General features: G+C 41.2%; 1 protein-coding gene across 1 annotated transcript in view; it reads left to right on the top strand.

Annotated features, from left to right (window-relative positions):
• The window catches only part of SLC25A12 (solute carrier family 25 member 12), a 216,866-nt gene that overhangs the window by 184,200 nt on the left and 13,417 nt on the right, over positions 1 to 19,249 (top strand). The window contains exon 15 of the mRNA XM_077447999.1: positions 3,141 to 3,279. Within this exon, the coding sequence (XP_077304125.1) occupies positions 3,141 to 3,279 (139 nt within the window). The remainder of the gene's footprint in view (positions 1 to 3,140; positions 3,280 to 19,249) is intronic.

The following is a 19,249-nucleotide window of genomic DNA, read 5'->3' as shown; positions in this document are numbered from 1 at the left end:
TAATTTGCGTTTGTACATTTTTTTGGGTTTTTTTTAATCTTTTTTTACATTCACTGTATATAACTGGTTGCTATGGAGCGGGTCGGGAAGCCAGCCGCCACATCCTTAGTAACGGATGAGTCATTACATAGTCATTTACATTCAGCTGACAGCTGAATGTAAAAAAAAAAAATTGCTGGCTAAAAAAATTCACAAAAAATGGCGTGGGGTCCCCCCAGTCCATACAGGGCCTTTGGTCCATTATAGATTGGGAGGGGACACCCCTACGCCAATTATTTTTTTTTAAATGGCGTGGGGTCCCCCTCAAAATCCATACCAGACTCTTATCCCAGCTTGCAGAACGGCAGGTCAGGAAAGGGAGGGGACAAGTGAGCGCATCCCCACCTGAACCATACCAGACCGCATACCTGTGTGTGCATTCCCGCCGGCTCGCTCCTGCTATGATTCTATACAGCGGACACAATGTCTGCCGGCACCCGCTGATCGGTACACAGGCAGAATGGTAGTCTGGCTATGTAAACGAGGCAGATTGACGATCTGTCAGTAAGGATGGCATAGATCAGCTATTTTCAACCCGTGGGGCGTGACCCTCTGGGGGGTCGATTGCTGATTTGCCAGGGGTCAAGAACGCTGTTCCAATCCGGAAAGACCCGAATCCGCACACATAGTAATGTCGGTCCGTCTCGGCCAGTGAGACATCACTTTCGGGAGAGGAGAGACCACACAGAAGTGACGTTCTTCCGCAGTTAGACAGATGTCGGCAAGTGGATATCTTATACACCCACCGAAGTCTTACATTTTACACTTATTTTTACCAGTAAACTGAACTTATATACTATATAAGGCTTATATAGTATATAAGCTCAGTTTACTGGTAAAAACAAGTGTAAAATGCAATACTTCGGTGGGTATAAAAAGATGTCCGCTTGCTGACTTCTAACTGTAGCCTTACTGCGGACGAGTGTACCAAGATGGCGGAGACTGAATGTCACTTCCCTTTCCACATTAGACGGGTTGCTGATTCTGATAAAAAAAACACCTGAGTAACTGGTAAGTCAGAGACAAATTAATAAAAACATATTAGTACTGTGTGCCACCAGCCCAATCAATCAATAGATTGTATAGTACCCAAACACCCGTGATGCGCCACCACCTTCCGAATTGTGCACTCACCAGAATACGGTATAATAAGGGCCTGATCAGAAAATGGATCTTTCAGTCATTTGTACTGGTTACTCCAAAGATGCCTCAGCAGGTCCAGCGGTATGTATTCTCCACCCATATATTTATGCAAGATAAAGATCCATCATTGCGCAATATTCCAAAAAAGATCATATATTTAGCTTAAAACATGAACAGATGTACACTCACATGATAGGTTGTTGTCAGCATCACTCCACTAGCCTCAACGTGTTTCGCATGAAATATGCATCATCAGGATGCATTGAGGCTAGTGGAGCAACGCTGACGTCACATCCGGCCCCTGACCCGCACCAAAAATGAGGCTTGGAACACATGCTGGCTTCTAAGCAAGGAGCGGTGTATACAAACTATAAGTCTGATTGCTGGATAGACTTAGTGCCGGTCTAATAATCTATCATGTGAGTGTACATCTCTTTATGTTTTACGCTAAATAAATTATGTTTTTTAGAATATTGCGCAATGATGGCTCCTGCAAATCAGATATTTATATTTGCAAAATGACAGCAATGAAGGAGCAAAGAAAATTATTTTACTGTTAGGGGTCCCCACAACTTGGAAAATTTTATCAAGGGGTCACGGCACTAGGAAAGTTGAGAACCACTAGCATAGATCCTGTGTTCCTGCAAAGCAGGGACATAGATCCAGGCCTTCCCCTAGTAAAAGCACCTCCCACGCTAAATTAAAACATTGTGTCATTAGTACCGTAACAGTGCATATTTTTAACACTGATCACTGTATCCGTGTCATTGGTTCCCACAAAACCGTAAAAAGTGTAAGGCCGCGTACACACGCGCGGACTGTTCGCCCAACTTTGTCCGTCCAACAGTTTCGGCAAACAGTCCGCTCAAACTTAGCATGGACGGACATGGCCACACACGACGGACGAACAGTTTGCTGAAACCGTGCGCGATGACGTGAAGGGCACGTACGACGGGACGAAAAATACGACGTCCTATACACTGCATTATAGCTTTCGGCGTGAAAATCCTTTCTGAGCATGCGCGCAACTTTGTTTGACGAACAAGCCTACACACGAGCGGACTGTTCGCTGAAACAAGGTTTCAGCGGACAGTTTTACGGAATTTCCGAAAAACCTTGTCCGTCCAACTGTCCGCTGAAACTGTCCGCTGAAAGCCCACACACGAGCGGACTGTCCGCCCAAACACTGTTCAGCGGACAAAGTTGGACGAACAGTCCGCCCGTGTGTACGCGGCCTAAGTGTCCAATATGTCCGCTGCAATATCGTAATCCCTCTAATAAGTAACTGATAGCCATTATTACTTGTGAAAACAATAAACACAAATTCCATATCTATATCCTGTAGTTTGTACACGCTACTGTATAACTTTTGTGCAAACCAATCAATATACGCTTATTTGGTTTTTCTTACCAAAAACATGTAGCAGAATACATATTGGTTTAAATTGATGAAGAAATTCGTTTTTTTTTTATTTCTTTATTGGATATGTTTCATAATAGAAAGTAAAAAATATTGATCTTGAATTGTGATCAAATACCACCAAAAAAAAATATTTGTGGGAAAGAAAGGACAAGAAAGAAGGGGGGTAAATCTTGCATAGCTGAAGTGGTAAGTTTGATTTCTAATTTCTGATTGACCTCAGGGACATCCAAAGGACCAGTTAAGGCAGGCGGGCTGTAAATAGCCCAGGTTTGCTGTATAGTGTGCCTCAGATGCCCAATTGTAGTCTCCATCACAGAGTGACAACACAGGAGCACAATTAGGAGACATGGATAGAGCTTTGTCACCCTTTAACTGTAAGTGAGCAAGGACCCTCCTCGCAGGATCACTGGGTATTACTTTATTGAAAGCTTCATTTTTCAATATGACCTTTGAAATTTCATGAACATGTTAAAACTTATATGAGATTTTAGTGATTGAGTGTATATATCATTTAACATTGTGATCATTGTCATAGGGTGCCAAAGCTTGTTTTCTACGAGACATCCCCTTCTCAGCCATCTACTTCCCTGTCTATGCGCATTTCAAATCTGCCTTTGCTGATGAACATGGCCACATAGGAGCCTTACAACTGCTCACAGCTGGAGCCATTGCAGGTAAGGCCTTATTATTGGATGTATTTGCCCCATCCCCATGCCAGACAACTCTGTTGTTGTTATTTTTATAGAACATGAAAATTGTCCTCATCAACCCGTTTATACAAAAGCAGTATCAGTCACCGGTGAGGAGCAGTAAACATATGCTCGCGGTGGGTGATATCGTTGTTTTAATGAGCTACTAATTGCATTAGCATAACTGGTGTAAACAGCTTAATGTCGTTCAATGACTTAGCACAGCATTATAGGTGTCCATCTGTGGAAGGTTTCTGTCAAGTGCTGGCACTGGGATGGCGAGGTCGGAGGGAAATATTTTGATGGAGAAAAATGTTCTGATTATCTTAAACACTCCTACTACTTCCCTCAGTTAACATTTCTTTATTACCTCATATCATTATGGTTATTTCTCCCCAGGTCAATCAGCTGGCATAATTTTGTTTTTATAAATATGGTTTAGTTATGTGGTACATATTGAGGCATTCCAAATTCACCAATTCCTCTTCATCTTTTCTGGCCCTCAGCGCGTTGCTACCTCCATTTTCAGCTCCTGTTATCTACCTCAGTTTTACTTTCACTGTCATTCTAGGTAGAGAACAAGCAGATATGGATCCTGTAATGGATAATGCGAATGGGTGTAATTTAAAGCAGTATTAAACCCAAAAGCAAAAATGAAATACAGGTGCATCTCAAAAAATTAGAATATCATCAAAAAGTTCATTTATTTCAGTATTTTAATTTAAAAAGTGAAACTTGTCTTGCATACAAACGGCACAAATTGTCAGCCAACAAACACGAATGTAGCGACGTACTGCCGATAAAGAGGAAGTTCAAATGTCATGCTCCACCGTTTGGCCTCCTTCTCCTAATTTCCTGTTAGTAGAAGTTTGGTGAGTGTTGATTCGCGCTTTTCAGTTTGTTTCTGAATGGCCGTTCGTCAACCAGCCATGTTGTGAAATCGGAGGAGATAACGTGTTATTTATTATTGGGCTTAGAGTTATTGCTTTGACCCAAGTCCAGTCCAGTCCAGGAACAGGAGGAGGAGGATTTCTTGGACCAAAAATTGGTTGCTTTATTAATTGTGACCAATTATGTCATATGCGTTTGCTGCGAGAGCTCCAAGAGAATAATCTATGGATGACGGACCCCTGCTTTCACCAACTCTTGGCATTGTTGACCCCATATATTAAGAAGCAGGACACATGCATGAGGCTTTTATTTTATTTTTTGGTTGAAAAATTATTTGATATATTTTCTATATTTGTGGAAGCATAGAATGCACTTTTTGGTTAAGTTCTATTGGCAGATAGCATGTCTATTTTTCTTTTTTTTTCACTTTTTTTTAATGCATAATAAAAAAAATTGTGGAGAATAAAACTATGTGTTTTACTTCAAAGGGACACCAACATAGTTGTATCTTTGATAAAAAAAAAACTACGGGATAATAATGTTGTGGTAACTTGACCAAAAAGAATAAAAAACATAATAATATTATTCTTGATATTACAAGAAAAAAAAATCCTTTTTAAATACATTTGGCAGAACTCAGTCAGTATCACCAGCAAAGAAGCTCCATTATTATCCCATTAAAGAAGAAGAGAATGTGCGCTGCATTTCGAGATTTCTTAATTTGCCTCGTCACGAAAGTGAAATCTCCATTACGAACGCTAGTTTTACAAGACCAACCACTTCCGACTCGTCCTTGCTTCTGAGCATGCTTGTTTGTACTTTGGACTTTTGTCCGACGGACTTGTGTACGCACGCTCAGAAAATCCGACAACAGACCATTGTCCACCGAAAATTTATAAACCTGCCATCCAACATTTGTCCATGGAAAGTTGGCCAACAATTGTCTGATGGAGCGTACAAACGGATTTTCCGCCAACAGCCTGTCATCACACAATTCCAGTCATAAGATCTGATAGTGTGTACGAGGCTTAATAGTCCAGGGGTTTTAATGATAACATTGATTCACAGTAGAAAAAAATCCAATGCGTTTTGGGGAAGTGCATTTGACCCCAAGACTTTTACTTTGAATCTTGGATGTTTGTTTGGTGCTCTCATTTATTGTATTTTAATGATAAGGGGTGTCAAGCATAAGATAATTCACATTACTATTTCCTACTCTCATGACGATTAGTTTGGTTTGATCCAAAGAATGACGGTAATCCGTATGCTGCTAACATTACCAAACAGGAAACTATATCATATTTTGTTTTTACATTTCTTCAGTTACTTCCTGGCTTCCAGGCCTAGGCAAATTATGTCGTACATCCCAGGAGTCTTCAAAAGGGGATGAGGGGTTTTCTTAGCTAAGCACACCCTCCTTCCAGCATGCCTGAGCTAAGGGCAAATGGATTCCAGAAAGTAAATGGCCCTTACTCAAAATGGCTGCAACCAGAAATTCTAGGAGATGTATTTTTCAAAGTGAATCCTCAGCAAAATAAAGCATGAAGGCATGTATTGAATATTAAAAATGAATTAAAGAGTATTTATGGTTTGTGGTGCTCAGGTGCTGTGTAGTTCTGCTTTAATATATTTTATTTACCTTGTGCAGATTTCAGATTATCTGCTTCCTGCGAACCGTCATAGCTATACGTCGGCTTGTGAGATCAGGATAGCAGGCGCGCGTGCCCACTGCACAGCGGGGGTGCCGATGCTCGTGGCCGACGGACGCGATGACCGATGGCCACGAGTGATCGTGAGCAGGAGACACAGAACAGGGACGCGTGTGTGTAAACACAAACTTCCCTGTTCTGTTCTGAGAGGAGTGACAGATTGTGTGTTTCTATTCGCTAGGAACCACGATCCGTCACTTTCTCTAGTCAGTCCCCTCCCCCTTCAGTTAGAAACACATAATAGGGAACACAGTTAACCCCTTGATCACCCCCCAGTGTTAACCCCTTCCCTGCCAGTGACATTTTTACAGTAATCAGTGCATTTTAATAGCACTGATCGCGGTATAAATGCCAATGGTCCCAAAAATGTGTCAAAAGTGTCCAATGTGTCCGCCATAATGTCGCAGTGTCAATAAAAATTGCAGATCACCATTACTAAAAAAATACAAATAAAAATGCTATAAATCTATCCCCTATTTTGTAGTTGCTATAACTTTTGCGCAAACCAATCAATATACGCTTATTGCAATTTTCTTTTTACCAAAAATATGTAGAAGAATAAATTTCGACCTAAACTGAGGAAAAAAAAAGGGGGATATTTATTATAACAAAAAGTACAAAATATTGTGGGTTTTTTTTTTCAAAATTGTAGCTCTTTTTTTTGTTTATAGAGCAAAAAATAAAAACCGCAGAGGTGATCAAATACCACCAAAAGAACGCTCTATTTGTGGGGAAAAAAAGGACATAAATTTGTTTGGGTGCAGCGTCACACGACCGCTCATTTGTCATTTAAAGCGGCGCAGTGCCGAATCGCAAAAAATGGCCCGGTCATTGAGCAGCGAAATCTTGCTGGGTTGAAGTGGTTAAGTTATGAGTGGGACAAAGTCCTTGCAGAAGAAGCAAACTGAACATTTTTATAATTTTATTTAATGCATACATTGCATAAGAATGTAGAATAGTCCCTATACTTAAGGCTTGCCTATACAGTGCCTTGAAAACGTATTCATACCCCTTGAAATTTTCCACATTTTGTCATGTTACAACCAAAAATGCAAATGTATTTTATTTGGATTTTATGTGATAGACCAACCCAAAGTGGCACATAATCGTGAAGTGGAAGGAAAATGATAAATCGTTTTCAACATTTTGAAAAAAAAAAAGACAAAATAACAAATGACAAGATATGGATTTTTTTTTAAAGGGGTGTGAATACTTTTTCAAGGCACTGTATGTGTGTTCTGTTCTAAATGTATTGGCGTCCCCTTTCGTCTCTGATATAAAAGAATCTCCTTCATGGCTTATGGAAAATGAAATTATTTTATGTGTCATCCTCCTGCCATATGTCAGGCAATGTTTTCCAGGAATCTAAGTGACATATATGAGGAGGCTGAAGGGAAATAGGTGGTGCAGACGACAGTCTGTCCTCTCATATAAACCACATTGTGCTCGTGTCCTGAAACATCCTGACTCCTGGGCACAGCAGGGCAAAAGCCACCTCATGCTCGGGGCCACGCTCTTGGCAGGATGCTGCAACTCTGCTTCCTGTTGACTGGTCATAGAGGTGGCATTGTAATTCTCCTCTGCAAAGTCATTTATTCATATGCCCTCCAGCAGTACAAAACTAAGGATTCTTCAGCTCTAGTTAAAGTGTAACTCCATGCAATTACACATGCAGTCTGCTATCCTGGAAGATCTGTAACTGTGCTACAATCTGCCTATTTCATTTCAATGTAAACTACGTTTTTAATAAGCTATGAAAGCTTTTTCTTGGGGCTTCTAGGTTGGACCTAGAAGCCTTATCTTAAACCACTTGACAACAAGCCCACAGTAAAAATACGTCATTACTTTGACGTTTAATACCGGTGTTATGGCAGCAGCTAGATGCCATAGCCCCAGTATCATTTTTTACTATGACTGGTTCTCTTTCAGGTAAAAGTGATCCGCCGCAGTATCACTTTTAGACACAGTGGGAGAAGTGCCCCCCTCTTGCCACTTTGCGGTCATCCCTGGGCTTACCTGACTCATCGGTAAAGCCCGGGAGTGATCCGATGCAGCCGTTTTCTGGGCAGGAAGTCGAGTGAGGCCAAGATGGCCACCACCCCTCTCTATGTCCTCGGGGGACCAGAGCGATGTCCGACGTCACTTCCATTTCTCGGGTCCAAATTAATATATATATATATATATATATATATATATATATATATATATATATATTTTTTTTTTTTTTTGCTTTTAAAGGTAAATGAGAGATGTGGGGTCTTTTTGACCCAAGATCTCTTAATAAAGAGGACCTGTCATCCTTATTTCTATTACAAGGGATATTTACATTCCTTGTAATAGGAATAAAAGTGATCTAAAAAAAATAAAAATAAAATAAAGGGACAGTGTAAAAATAAAAAGTAAAATATATAAGAAAAGAAAACATGTAAATGCTTGCGCACAGAAGCGAACGCATACGCAAGTCGTCGCCACAAATTTAAATGGTGTTCAAACCACACATGCGAGGTATTGCCATGATCGTTAAAGTGAGAGTGAAATTTCCAGCACAAGATCTCCCCTGTAACTCGAAACGTGTAACCTGTAAAAAAAAATGTTATAGCCTATAGAGATTTTTAAGTACCCTAGTTTGTCGCCATTCCACGAGCATACACAATTTTAAAGCATGGCATGTTAGGTATCTATTTATTCAGCGCATCATCTTTCACAATTTACAGAAATTTTTTCTTTTTAAATCCATTAAAGTGTTATTAAAATTTAAAAAAAATGCGTTTGAAAGATCTCTGTGCGAATATTGTGTGACTTAAAATATTGCAACAATCCCATTTTTTTTCTCTAGGGTCTCTGCTAATATATATATATATATATATATATATATATGTACTGTATTTATCGACGTATAACACACACTCCAAGTTTAGGAAGGAAGTTTAAGGAAAAAAACTTACATTTAAATGCTCATCAATTCAGCCTTGTCAGTGTCATTTGTAGCCTTGCATTGCAGCCCTGTCAAGTCATTTGCAGCCTTGTCAGTGTCGTTGCAGGCTTGCTGTTTAAAAATGGCGCCGCCGATATACAGAGCGTATGTGCTGTGTATCTCAGCGGCTCTCAGCCGTTCTCAACGGCTTTTGGCTATTTTCGGCTGAGAGCAGCCGAAAGCCGCCGAGAATGGCGGAAAGATACAGAGAAGCTCACAATCGGCGGGGGATTGGCGTATAACACACACCCACAATTTTCCTTTGACTTTAAGGGGGGGAAAAGTGCATGTTATACGCCGATAAATACGGTGTATATAATGTTTGGGTGTTCTAAGTAATTTTCTAGCGAAAAATACTAGTTTAAACTTTCAACTAATTTAGGCCAGAAAAGGCCTGGTCTATAGATGGTTAAAGTTGCTCTAAAGGTAAAAGGTTTTTTTTTTTTGTTTTTTTTATTTACTTTAATGCATTCTCTATTAAAAACAACAATTCTATTCCTTCCTCATTCTATACAAGAAAAAAAAAGAAAAACAGAAATAAACTTTTATTCTGGACTTACAGTTTAAGGAACTAAAATTTCCAGCATGCCCTGCTAGCATCTGGATGCAAGGCATGGTGGCATCTAAAATCCTTCAACAACTGTAGGATACGGATATGCATGAGTTACTTAACAGGATCCGTCATCATAAATCTCTCCTTACGGATTGACCGTAGATAAGCTATTCACAGCTCCTATGAATGTGAATGATACAAGCGTGCTAATCAATTTATGTCTTCATTATGCACACTTTGCTTAATGCCTGGTGTGTGTGTGTAACTATTGTAACAAGCGTGTCATTGGTGTCCCAGAACTATATCTACCGACACATGGATTGTGTCACCGAAGAGCGTGCCAGATTAGTACATTTGTCAGCAGCTGAGGGTTAAAACTTTGTAAAAATAAACCCTTTTCTCAGTACTGATTGAACCATAAACTATTGTGATTATTCTTCTTTTTTTTTTTTTTTAAATGACATTCAAGCTGTGGCCTTTTATTTGAGCTTTTTTATTCTTATTTTAAGCGAAAAGATTTATTGGCAGCTCAGATTTTTATTTTTTTATTTTTATGATTGAGGGTGTTGCTTTTTATGTGTACTCTATTACATTAAGAAGTATCTCTACAATTTTTTTATATTTTGACCTAATGATGAAAAAGATACTCTTATAGTTACATAGTTACTTACATAGTTAGGTTGACACAAGCCCATCTAGTTCAACCAATAGAAAAAATAAAACAACAAATAAATACAAACCCTCCTATATACCCACAGTTAATCCAGAGGAAAGCAAAAAAAAAATCTCCTGTAAAGCATGGTCCGATTTGCTCTAGCAGGAGAAAACTAAATTCTTCCCTAATCCTCGAGAAGGCAATCAAATACTCCCTGGTTCAACAATCTCAGGTGTTATTACCTATAAAAGTTCATAAACAGTTATATTTTGTTCATTTAGGAATGCATCCAGCTCTTTTTTGAAATCTAGTGAGCTGAATAGAACTTGAGGGAGTCCATATTTTCACAGCTTTTACTGTGAAGAAGCCTTTCCATCTGATGAAGTTAAATCTCTTTTCCTCCAGACATAAAGAGTGCTCTCTGCCCAGGCCAATTTTCAGCTTCCAGTGCTGTCACACTTTGAACGAAAATTGCACGGTCATGCAAAACTGTACCCAAATGAATTTTTTATCATTTTCCTCACACAAATAGAGCTTTGTTTTGGTGGTATTTAACCACTTCCCACCCGGCCAATGCATATATACGGCCGGGTGGGAGCCGTCTACTCCTGATAGGACGTTCCTGAATGTCATTCAGAAGTAGCGGGATCGCGCGTGCCCGCGCAGCGGCGCGATCCCGATGTGCTCGTGTCACCCAGACACGGCACATCTGAGATCGGCAGGAGGGCTCTGTGATTGGCCCTCCTGATCACATGACGGCCGTGTCCAATCACGGCCGTCATGTGATGTAAACAAACAGCCGGTTGCTAGGCAATCGGCTCTCCTCTCCTCACACGGAAGTCATCGCTGAGGAGAGGAGAGCAGAACGCTGCAGCCGGCTGATGATCAGTGAGTATGGGCTGCTTTTTACAGCTTTTTACTCACTGATCATCAGTCTAGTGTCAACACACAACACACCACACAGTACAAACACAGTCCCCACATATGTCCCCAAACCACACATGTCCCCAAAACATACATGTCCCCAAATAATAAAAACATATGTCCCTAATAATAAAAACATGTCCCCCACATATGTCCCACTAAAATCACATGTCCCAATGATTATCTGCACACATATGTACGTGATCACCTGCACACATATGTACATGATCATTTGCGTACATATGTCCGTGATCACACAAACCAATTATTATACAGTTAACGGAATTTTTTTTACCAAAAACATGTAGCAGAATACATTTTGGCTTAAATTTATGACAAAATTTGATTTTTTTGGATTGCTTTTCAAATAGAAAAAAGAAAATATTGTTTTTTTTCCAAATTTCCGCTTTTTTTGCGCTTATATCGCAAAAAATAAAAAAACGGAGTCGTGAATAAATAACACCAAAATAAAGCTCTATTTGTGCGAACAAAATGATAACAATTTCATTTGGGTACAGTGTAGCATGACCGCGCAATTGTCACTGAAAGCGCGAGAGCGATGAAAGCTGAAAATTGGGCTGGGAAGGAAGGGGGTGAAAGTGCCCTGTATTGTAGTGGTTAATCACTGCTGTTTTTTTAGTAAAAAAAATAAATAAAAAAAAAGAAAAAATGCCAAATTGTAAAAAAAAAAAAAAGGTTTTTCTTAGTTTCTTTCAGTCATTTTTCTACTTCACTGATGTGTGCTGATGAGGCTGCACTGATGACGAGGCATTAATATGTGGCACTGATAGGGGGCACTGAAGAGCAGGCACTGGTAGGCAGCATTGATTGTTGTCACTGCTGGACACTGATTGGTGGCACTGCTGGGGCTACATTCCTAATCAAGGCACTGATGATCAGTGCCATTATTACCTCTACGCACCCTGCTGCGAGGCGATGCCGCTGTTTCGCTCTCACGCTGACAGAATGTAAAGCAAGGAGAGCCAAAATACAGCACTTCCGTGTTTACATGTGATCGGCTGTGATTGGACACAGCCGATCACAGGGTTAAAAGGCCAAGTCATCGTCGTGTCCTAGGAACACGGAGCGACCATGATCTCCATGCTGCGCACCCCCCTCCCCCCGTGGAGCGGTGACACTGGGGCGAAGTCATATGATGTCGCCACAGAACAAGATTGGAACCCACCCGCTGTCATTTTACTATACAGTGGGCGAGAGGTAGTCATAGTTCACCTTAAGGTTTCATTCACACTTGTACAACTCCAAACTTGCGCTGACTTTTGAGTGCAACTTTGACACACCTTTGATGCAAGTGACCAGTGATAATGGACAACTGTTGCATTGTATAACATGCAGGTAGGGTTTTCATGCAACTTTTGAGAGTTAACATTGAAGTCTATGGCCCTCAAGTTGCATGAAAGTCAGACTAAAGTAGTGTCTGAACTACTATGAAGTTGCTGCAACTTTAGGTCACACGTATATGAGAGGTTATCAGTGGAAAACGCAGGGAATGACTTGTCATGCGACTTTGATGTCCAAAGTTGCAAGACAAGTTGCACAAGTGTGAATGGAGCCTTACCAAAAAACTGCCTGTGCATCTGTAGATAAAACAAACCGTGCAGCTTGGACTAAAGTTAAGTTATAGCCTCGCTATAGGTGTAGGCCATTTACACTATATTGTCAAAAGTATTGAGTCGCCTGCCTTTACAAACACATGAACTTTAATGGAATCCCAGTCTTATGCCGCATACACGCGGTCAGATTTTCCGATGGATAAAAATAGCATACTAGCTCATTATGAATTACTTACCTGAGATCGAAGCCCCCGCATCGGCCCTCCTTCACCTCCTCCGCCATCTATCCCGGAGTGACTGTCCGGGTATCGCGGTTCCAGTGCTGTGACTGTCCGGAGCCACGATGACGTCACTCCTGCGCATGCTCGCTGGTGCTGCCACTAACTGCATGATCGCCGTTAGAAACGATACGCTCAGTGCGCCTGTGCCCGATGTCTACGGCATTGTAGACATCGGTGCCGCTATTTCTGCAAATATCTCCTAAACCTTTTAGGTTTGGGAGATATTTCTTGCACCTACAGTTAAGCCTTAATCTAGGCTTACCTGTAGGTTAAAGTGTTTGTAATGGGTTTACAACCACTTTAACAGCTACATTTAAAATAATTATTTATTTATTTATTTTTACTGTTTAACCACTTCAATACCAGGCACTTAGACACCTTCCTGCCCAAGCCAATTTTCAGCTTTCAGGGCTGTAGCAATTTGAATGACAATTGCGTGGTCATACAACACTGTACCCTAACTAATTTTTTATCATTTGTTTTTGCGCAACAAATAAAAAATTTTTTGGGAAAAAAAACAAGTTTTTCTTTGTTTCTGTTAAAATTTTTAGTAAATAAGTATGTTTTCTTCTTCAATGGCAGGCACTGATATGGCTGCACTGATGGACACTGATAAGGCGGCACTGATGGGCACTGAAGAGGTGGCACTGATGGGCAAAGATAGGTGGCACTGATGAGCACTCATAGGTGTCACTGATGGGTACTTATGGGTGGCACTGATAGGTGGGCACTGATGGGCACTGCTGGACACTGATGGGTGGCATTGCTGGGCATCGCTGATTTCATTTTTTTCATGATGGTGCCAGTCAGTGCCCATTTGTGGGCACTGATTGGCACAGATTGGGCTGTCATTTGTACATGTGGATGGCCATGGGGTACATACCTGGCCATCCACATGTTGCACCCCTTCCTGGTGGTCTTAGTGGCTTCCCTGGTGATCTAGTCTGGGCATCCGAGGGGGGCTGCACTGATAAACAATCAGCGCAGACGCCCTCTATCAGGTGAGCCGCCGATCGGTTCTCCTCTACTCGCGTCTGTCAGGCAGCTTTTCCTATTTACATCGTGATCAGCCATGATTGGACACGACTGATCACATGGTAAAGAGCCTCCGCCAGAGCCTCTTTACCGAGAGTGGTGTGTCAGATTGACACACCGCAACAATTGCCGCGATGCACACCCCCCATGGGCGCGCAGTGTCTGTTATCCTGAAGGATGTCATATGATGCCCAGTCAGGATAACAGAACCACTTCCCAGATGTCAATCTGCTATTGAGCGGGCGGGAAGTGGTTAAGCCAGCTTTCCTTTGATAATAGAAAAAAAAAATCTGAAAATATTCATTACCATTTACCACCAAAAGAAAGCCCTTTTTATCCTGAAAAAAACGCAGTATAATCCATCTGTATGCACAAAATATCTGTGGTGATATACATTGTGTGTAGGCATTTAGATTTGTTTTACCCTTAGGCACAAAGGGGTTAAAGTGGATATTTAGCCAGAAATTGTAGTCCTGCTAGATCACTTCAGGCTGGTCACTTTGCAGGTATAGCTATGTAAAACATTACAAATAAGTGCCTATAATGTTTAAAATCAAGTAATACACTGTCTCATCTGCTCTGAACATGCTCAGTTGCTCTCCACTTTTGAGCATTGCACCAAATATGTAGAGGCCGATCTGGTCAAAGCCTAAAAATTTACTGCTGTTCATGGGCTCTGGGCTTCAACAAAATGGCAGCCTCCAGCAAAATGAAACAGTAACAGTGCTGGAGGTAATTGACAGCATACGCTAATTTTGGTAGCATAATTATTAATATGAAATGTATGTTCCTTATAAAGAAGATTATTTTTTATCAAGTTGTTATGGGTAAAGTTCCACTTGAAGGATAAATGGCACCTAAACATATGTTGCGCATTTTGTCTCAATTTTAGTGTGATTTGGAATTGTGGGTGAAGACTGATTCTGTTAGCGATTCCAAATCGCTTACTGTGAACGAGACCTTACTAATGATTTGTGATAGTTGTAACATTTATGCTAACAGTAACAAGGGGAACTCTGTACCGTAAGTAGAACATAATTAGGAAAAGTGCTTTATAAATGAATTTCTATTGGGTATACTGTGAGGCAGCATGGTCTAGGCTTTTGGTGCTTCTTTTGCCTTTCAATATCAGGGCCCTGAATTCATGTCCCATTGAGAACACAATCTCCATGAGTTGGTATGTCCTTTGCGTTGTACACGTGGTCGCACATTCCGACAACAAAGTCCGTCTGATTTTTTTCCCGACAGATTTTGTCCTAAACTGGTGTTGCATACACACGGTCGGACAAAGTTGTCAGAAAATACGATCGTTCGGAACATGGTGACTTTCATTAGTTATGACGGGACTACGTTTAGGCTACTAGCCAATAGCTTTGGTCTCGTAATTCGATCTGAGCATGCGTGGCACTTTGTCTGATCGGAATTCTCTACAAACGATTGGAAAAAGTCCGATTGGATTTTTTTGACGGATAATTTGAGATCATGCTTTTCATGAATTTCCGACAGAAAAAGCCCAATAGAACCCACACACGATTGGATTTTCTGACAATATAATCCGATCGGACCTTTTCCGTCTGAATTTCCGGCCGTGTGTACAAGGCACTTTCCTCCCACAGTTTAAAACATACTGAAAACATACTAGCCCCGGGGTTTCCTGGATTAGGTTGGCATCCATTCAAACAAAATGTTAAAATATTGACTAATTAATATTGTAAATTCACTTTATTGTACTTGGCGACATTTTTAGAGCTGTAAGAAAACACATTTTAAACTGTTCATCTTTACAATAAAGAAAACGTTATTGAAATGTTGACTATTGTAAGACGCATACAGAGCGCAAGAGTCCTTCTTAGATTTTTTTTTAAACGCAGATGTCATACAGCAACTTTTTACTGCAAAGTTTCGATTCTCATTGTTTCTGTTGAAAGTAAACGCAAAATAATTAATAGAGACAAACAATTGTATGGTGCGGTTTGTTCTGTTTGTTCATTCAACATTAAGTATACAAGCCAATATAAGTGTAAGAAAACCACGAAATAGGTTTGCTTTGGTCGATAAATTGCTGTCTTCTGAAAGTGCTATGTTATTTAAAAGAAGTGAAAGCATAAACCTGCATTGTAGCTATAATTAAGGCAATGAAAAAAAAAGTACAACTGAATGATAGAAAAGGGAGGTATGAGGAAAAAAAGTCTGGGTAGAAAAGAAAGATGGAGAATGAGAGAGGTGAAGAGGTTGGCTGATAAGTCCTTTTTCTTGAGATCTTTAATATGTCTGATTGGAGCAAGGATCCATATTTGGGAAGGTCCTCATACATTTTTGTAATTGTTGTTTGTTTTATTATATCTTTTCATGTGACAACACTGAAGAAATTACACTTTGCTACAATGTAAAGTAGTGAGTGTACAGCTTGTATAACAGTGTAAATTTGCTGTCCCCCCCAAAATGACTCAACACACAGCCATTAAAGTCTAAACCGCTGGCAACAAAAGTGAGTACACCCCTAAGTGAAAATGTCCAAATTGGTCCCAATTAGCCATTTTCCCTCCCCGGTGTAATGTGACTCATTAGTGTTACAAGGTCTCAGGTGTGAATGGGGAGCAGGTGTGTTACATTTGGTGTTATCACTCTCACCCTCTCATACTGGTCACTGGAAGTTCAACATGGCACCTCATGGCAAAGAACTCTCAGACAATCTGAAAAAAAGAATTATTGCTCTACATAAAGATGGCATAGGCTATAAGAAGATTGCCAAGCCCCCTAAACTGAACTGCAGCATGGTGGCCAAGACCATACAACAGTTTAAAATTTCAGGTTCTACTCAGAACAGGCCTAGCCATGGTCGACCAAAGACATTGAGTGCACGTGCTCAGCTTCATATCCAGAGATTGTATTTGGAAAATAGACGTATGAGTGATGCCAGCATTGCTGCAGAGGTTGAAGGGGTGGGGGGACAGCCTGTCAGTGTTATACGCCACACACTGCATCAAATTGGTCTGCATGGCTGTCGTCCCAGAAGGAAGCCTCTTCTAAAGATGATGCACAAGAAAGCCTAAAAACAGTTTGCTGAAGATAAGCAGACTAAGGACATGGATTACTGGAACCATGTCCTGTGGTCTGATGAGACCAAGTTAAACTTATTTGGTTCAGATGGTGTCAAATATGTGTGGCGGCAACCAGGTGAGGAGTACAAAGACAAGTGTGTCTTACCTACAGTCAAGCATGGTGGTGGGAGTGTCATGTTCTGGGGCTGCATGAGTGCTGCCAGCAATGGGGAACCATAATTGCCAACATGTCCAGTGACATGCTGAAGCAGATCATGATCCCCCTCCCTTTGGAGACTGGGCCGCAGGGAAGTATTCCAACATGATAATGACCCCAAACACACCTCCAGGATAACCACTGCCTTGCTAAAGAAGTTGAGGGTAAATGTGATGGACTGGCCAAGCATGTCTCCAGACCTAAACCCTATTGAGCATTTGTGGGGCATCCGCAAACAGAAGTAGCAAAGTGTAATTTCTTCAGTGTTGTCACATGAAAGGGTATAATAAAATATTTACAAAAATGTGAGGGGTGTACTCACTTTTGTGAGATATTGTATAAACATATAACGGTACACAAAACGTACTCTACATCAAAACAACCTGTCACAGTTCCAGCCAGTATCAGGCTTGTTTAACTGAGGAATACAAAATGTAATACAGTGGAACCTTGGTTTACTAGTAACGGAGTTAACAAGCATTTTGAAAGACAAGCAACTTTTTTTTTTTTAAATCCTGACTCGGTTTGCGAGTGTTGTCTCGCAAAACGAGCAGGATTCAAGCCAATGGGGTGTGCAGTACCACATTTGGCCAGAGGTTTGGGGGCACTGGTGACACTTGGAATGGTTCAGAGGCATTCATAAATACTTGGAATCACTTGGAAATACTCAGAAACATTCGGAAATACTCAGTTCCCGAGTGTTTTTGAGCCTTTCAGAGTTCAGCCGAGCTGTCCCCGAGGCTCTCCGGCGCGCCCCCCAACTCTGGCCACATGCCATATAGCATGCAATAGAAGTCAATGCGGAACAAATTATCTTTATTTCCATTGACTTCTATGGGGAAACTCGCTTTGATATGCGAGTGCTTTGGATTACAAGCATTCTCCTGGAATGGATTATGCTCATAATCCAAGGTTCCACTGTACATTTTCTAATGTTCACAGAGAAGCAATACATTTTTACTGCATGAAATGCAGGCCAGCAGCCCATTCAAATGAATAGGCTCCTGTTCCTTCACAAACCTGGCCCACAGACCTGCAATATTGTGAACCAGGCCTTAGGCCTAAATGTTCCTAGGGACATGCAGACAGGGCCGCTGATAGGAGGGGACCACTGGTCCTCTTGTAAGGGGCCAGAGCACACAGGAGGGCCCACACAGGGAGAGGGATTTGTGACAGTCCACAGTTGTGTCTCTCTTCCTCCAGCAGATGAAAGTTGGTCTCTCCCCCTGCTGCCAGCTTTCAGTTGCTGGAGGAAAAGAGACAACGTTGTCATCCATCACTTGTCCCCCTCCGCTGGCTTTAATGTTGGCTCTGCTAGGTGAGTTTGTTATGTCTGTAACTTTGTTAGTTCTTCCTTTACTCCTTATTCCAGCCTGTATATATTTTTTCCTGCTCTCTTCCTTGTTGCTCTGTCTCCCTGACAGAGTCACAGCTGATCAGCTGCAGTCCCACAAGGGTTCCATAACTGCCTGTTATCTTGTCCCAGTGCTTAGTGTGCTTTATGTAGCTGGGCTTCCCACTCCTCTCCCCCAGGCTTCCTGACCTATGCAACTTTGCTTCTTCTCCCCTAGACTTTCGGTTCCTTCTGCAAATCCATGTATCAGCTCCTTCTATTTAACCATTCACTAACTGATCTGGCAGTAGTAAACTCCTTTTTTTGATCTGGTATCTACAGGTTAGCCTATAATAGGGCTTACCTGAAGTTACAGTGAACATCTCCTAAACGTAGCAGCCAGTGATAGCTCTGGCGCATGTGAACTGTGCTCTCAATAGATGGCATACCATCCATTGAGAGAGCTGTGCTGTGACCATGACGTGCATGCGTGGGAGTTACATCATCACAGTTTTAACAAATAACTGGAGCCCAAGAACCCAGAGAGAAGACCAGATGAAGATGGAAACCCTCTCAGTAGTGACAGCACGCTGCTGGAGAGATCTTTTTTTTTTAGTAAGTCATGTCATAATAATATTTCTCCAAAGGCCCCCCTCCCCCTTTCCCAACAGGGTTGTTAAAAAAAATATTGTTAGAATAATATAATTAAGGGCTTATTCACACAGGTACTCTGGCTGTGTAAAGGAGGGGTTTGGGCTGTAGCCACTT

Source organism: Lithobates pipiens, unplaced genomic scaffold (genome assembly GCF_037356315.1).
Source record: "Lithobates pipiens isolate NorthernLeopardFrog02 unplaced genomic scaffold, aLitPip1_a1.2 Scaffold_22, whole genome shotgun sequence".
NCBI lineage: Eukaryota > Metazoa > Chordata > Amphibia > Anura > Ranidae > Lithobates > Lithobates pipiens.
This window is presented reverse-complemented; position numbering and strand designations above follow the sequence as displayed.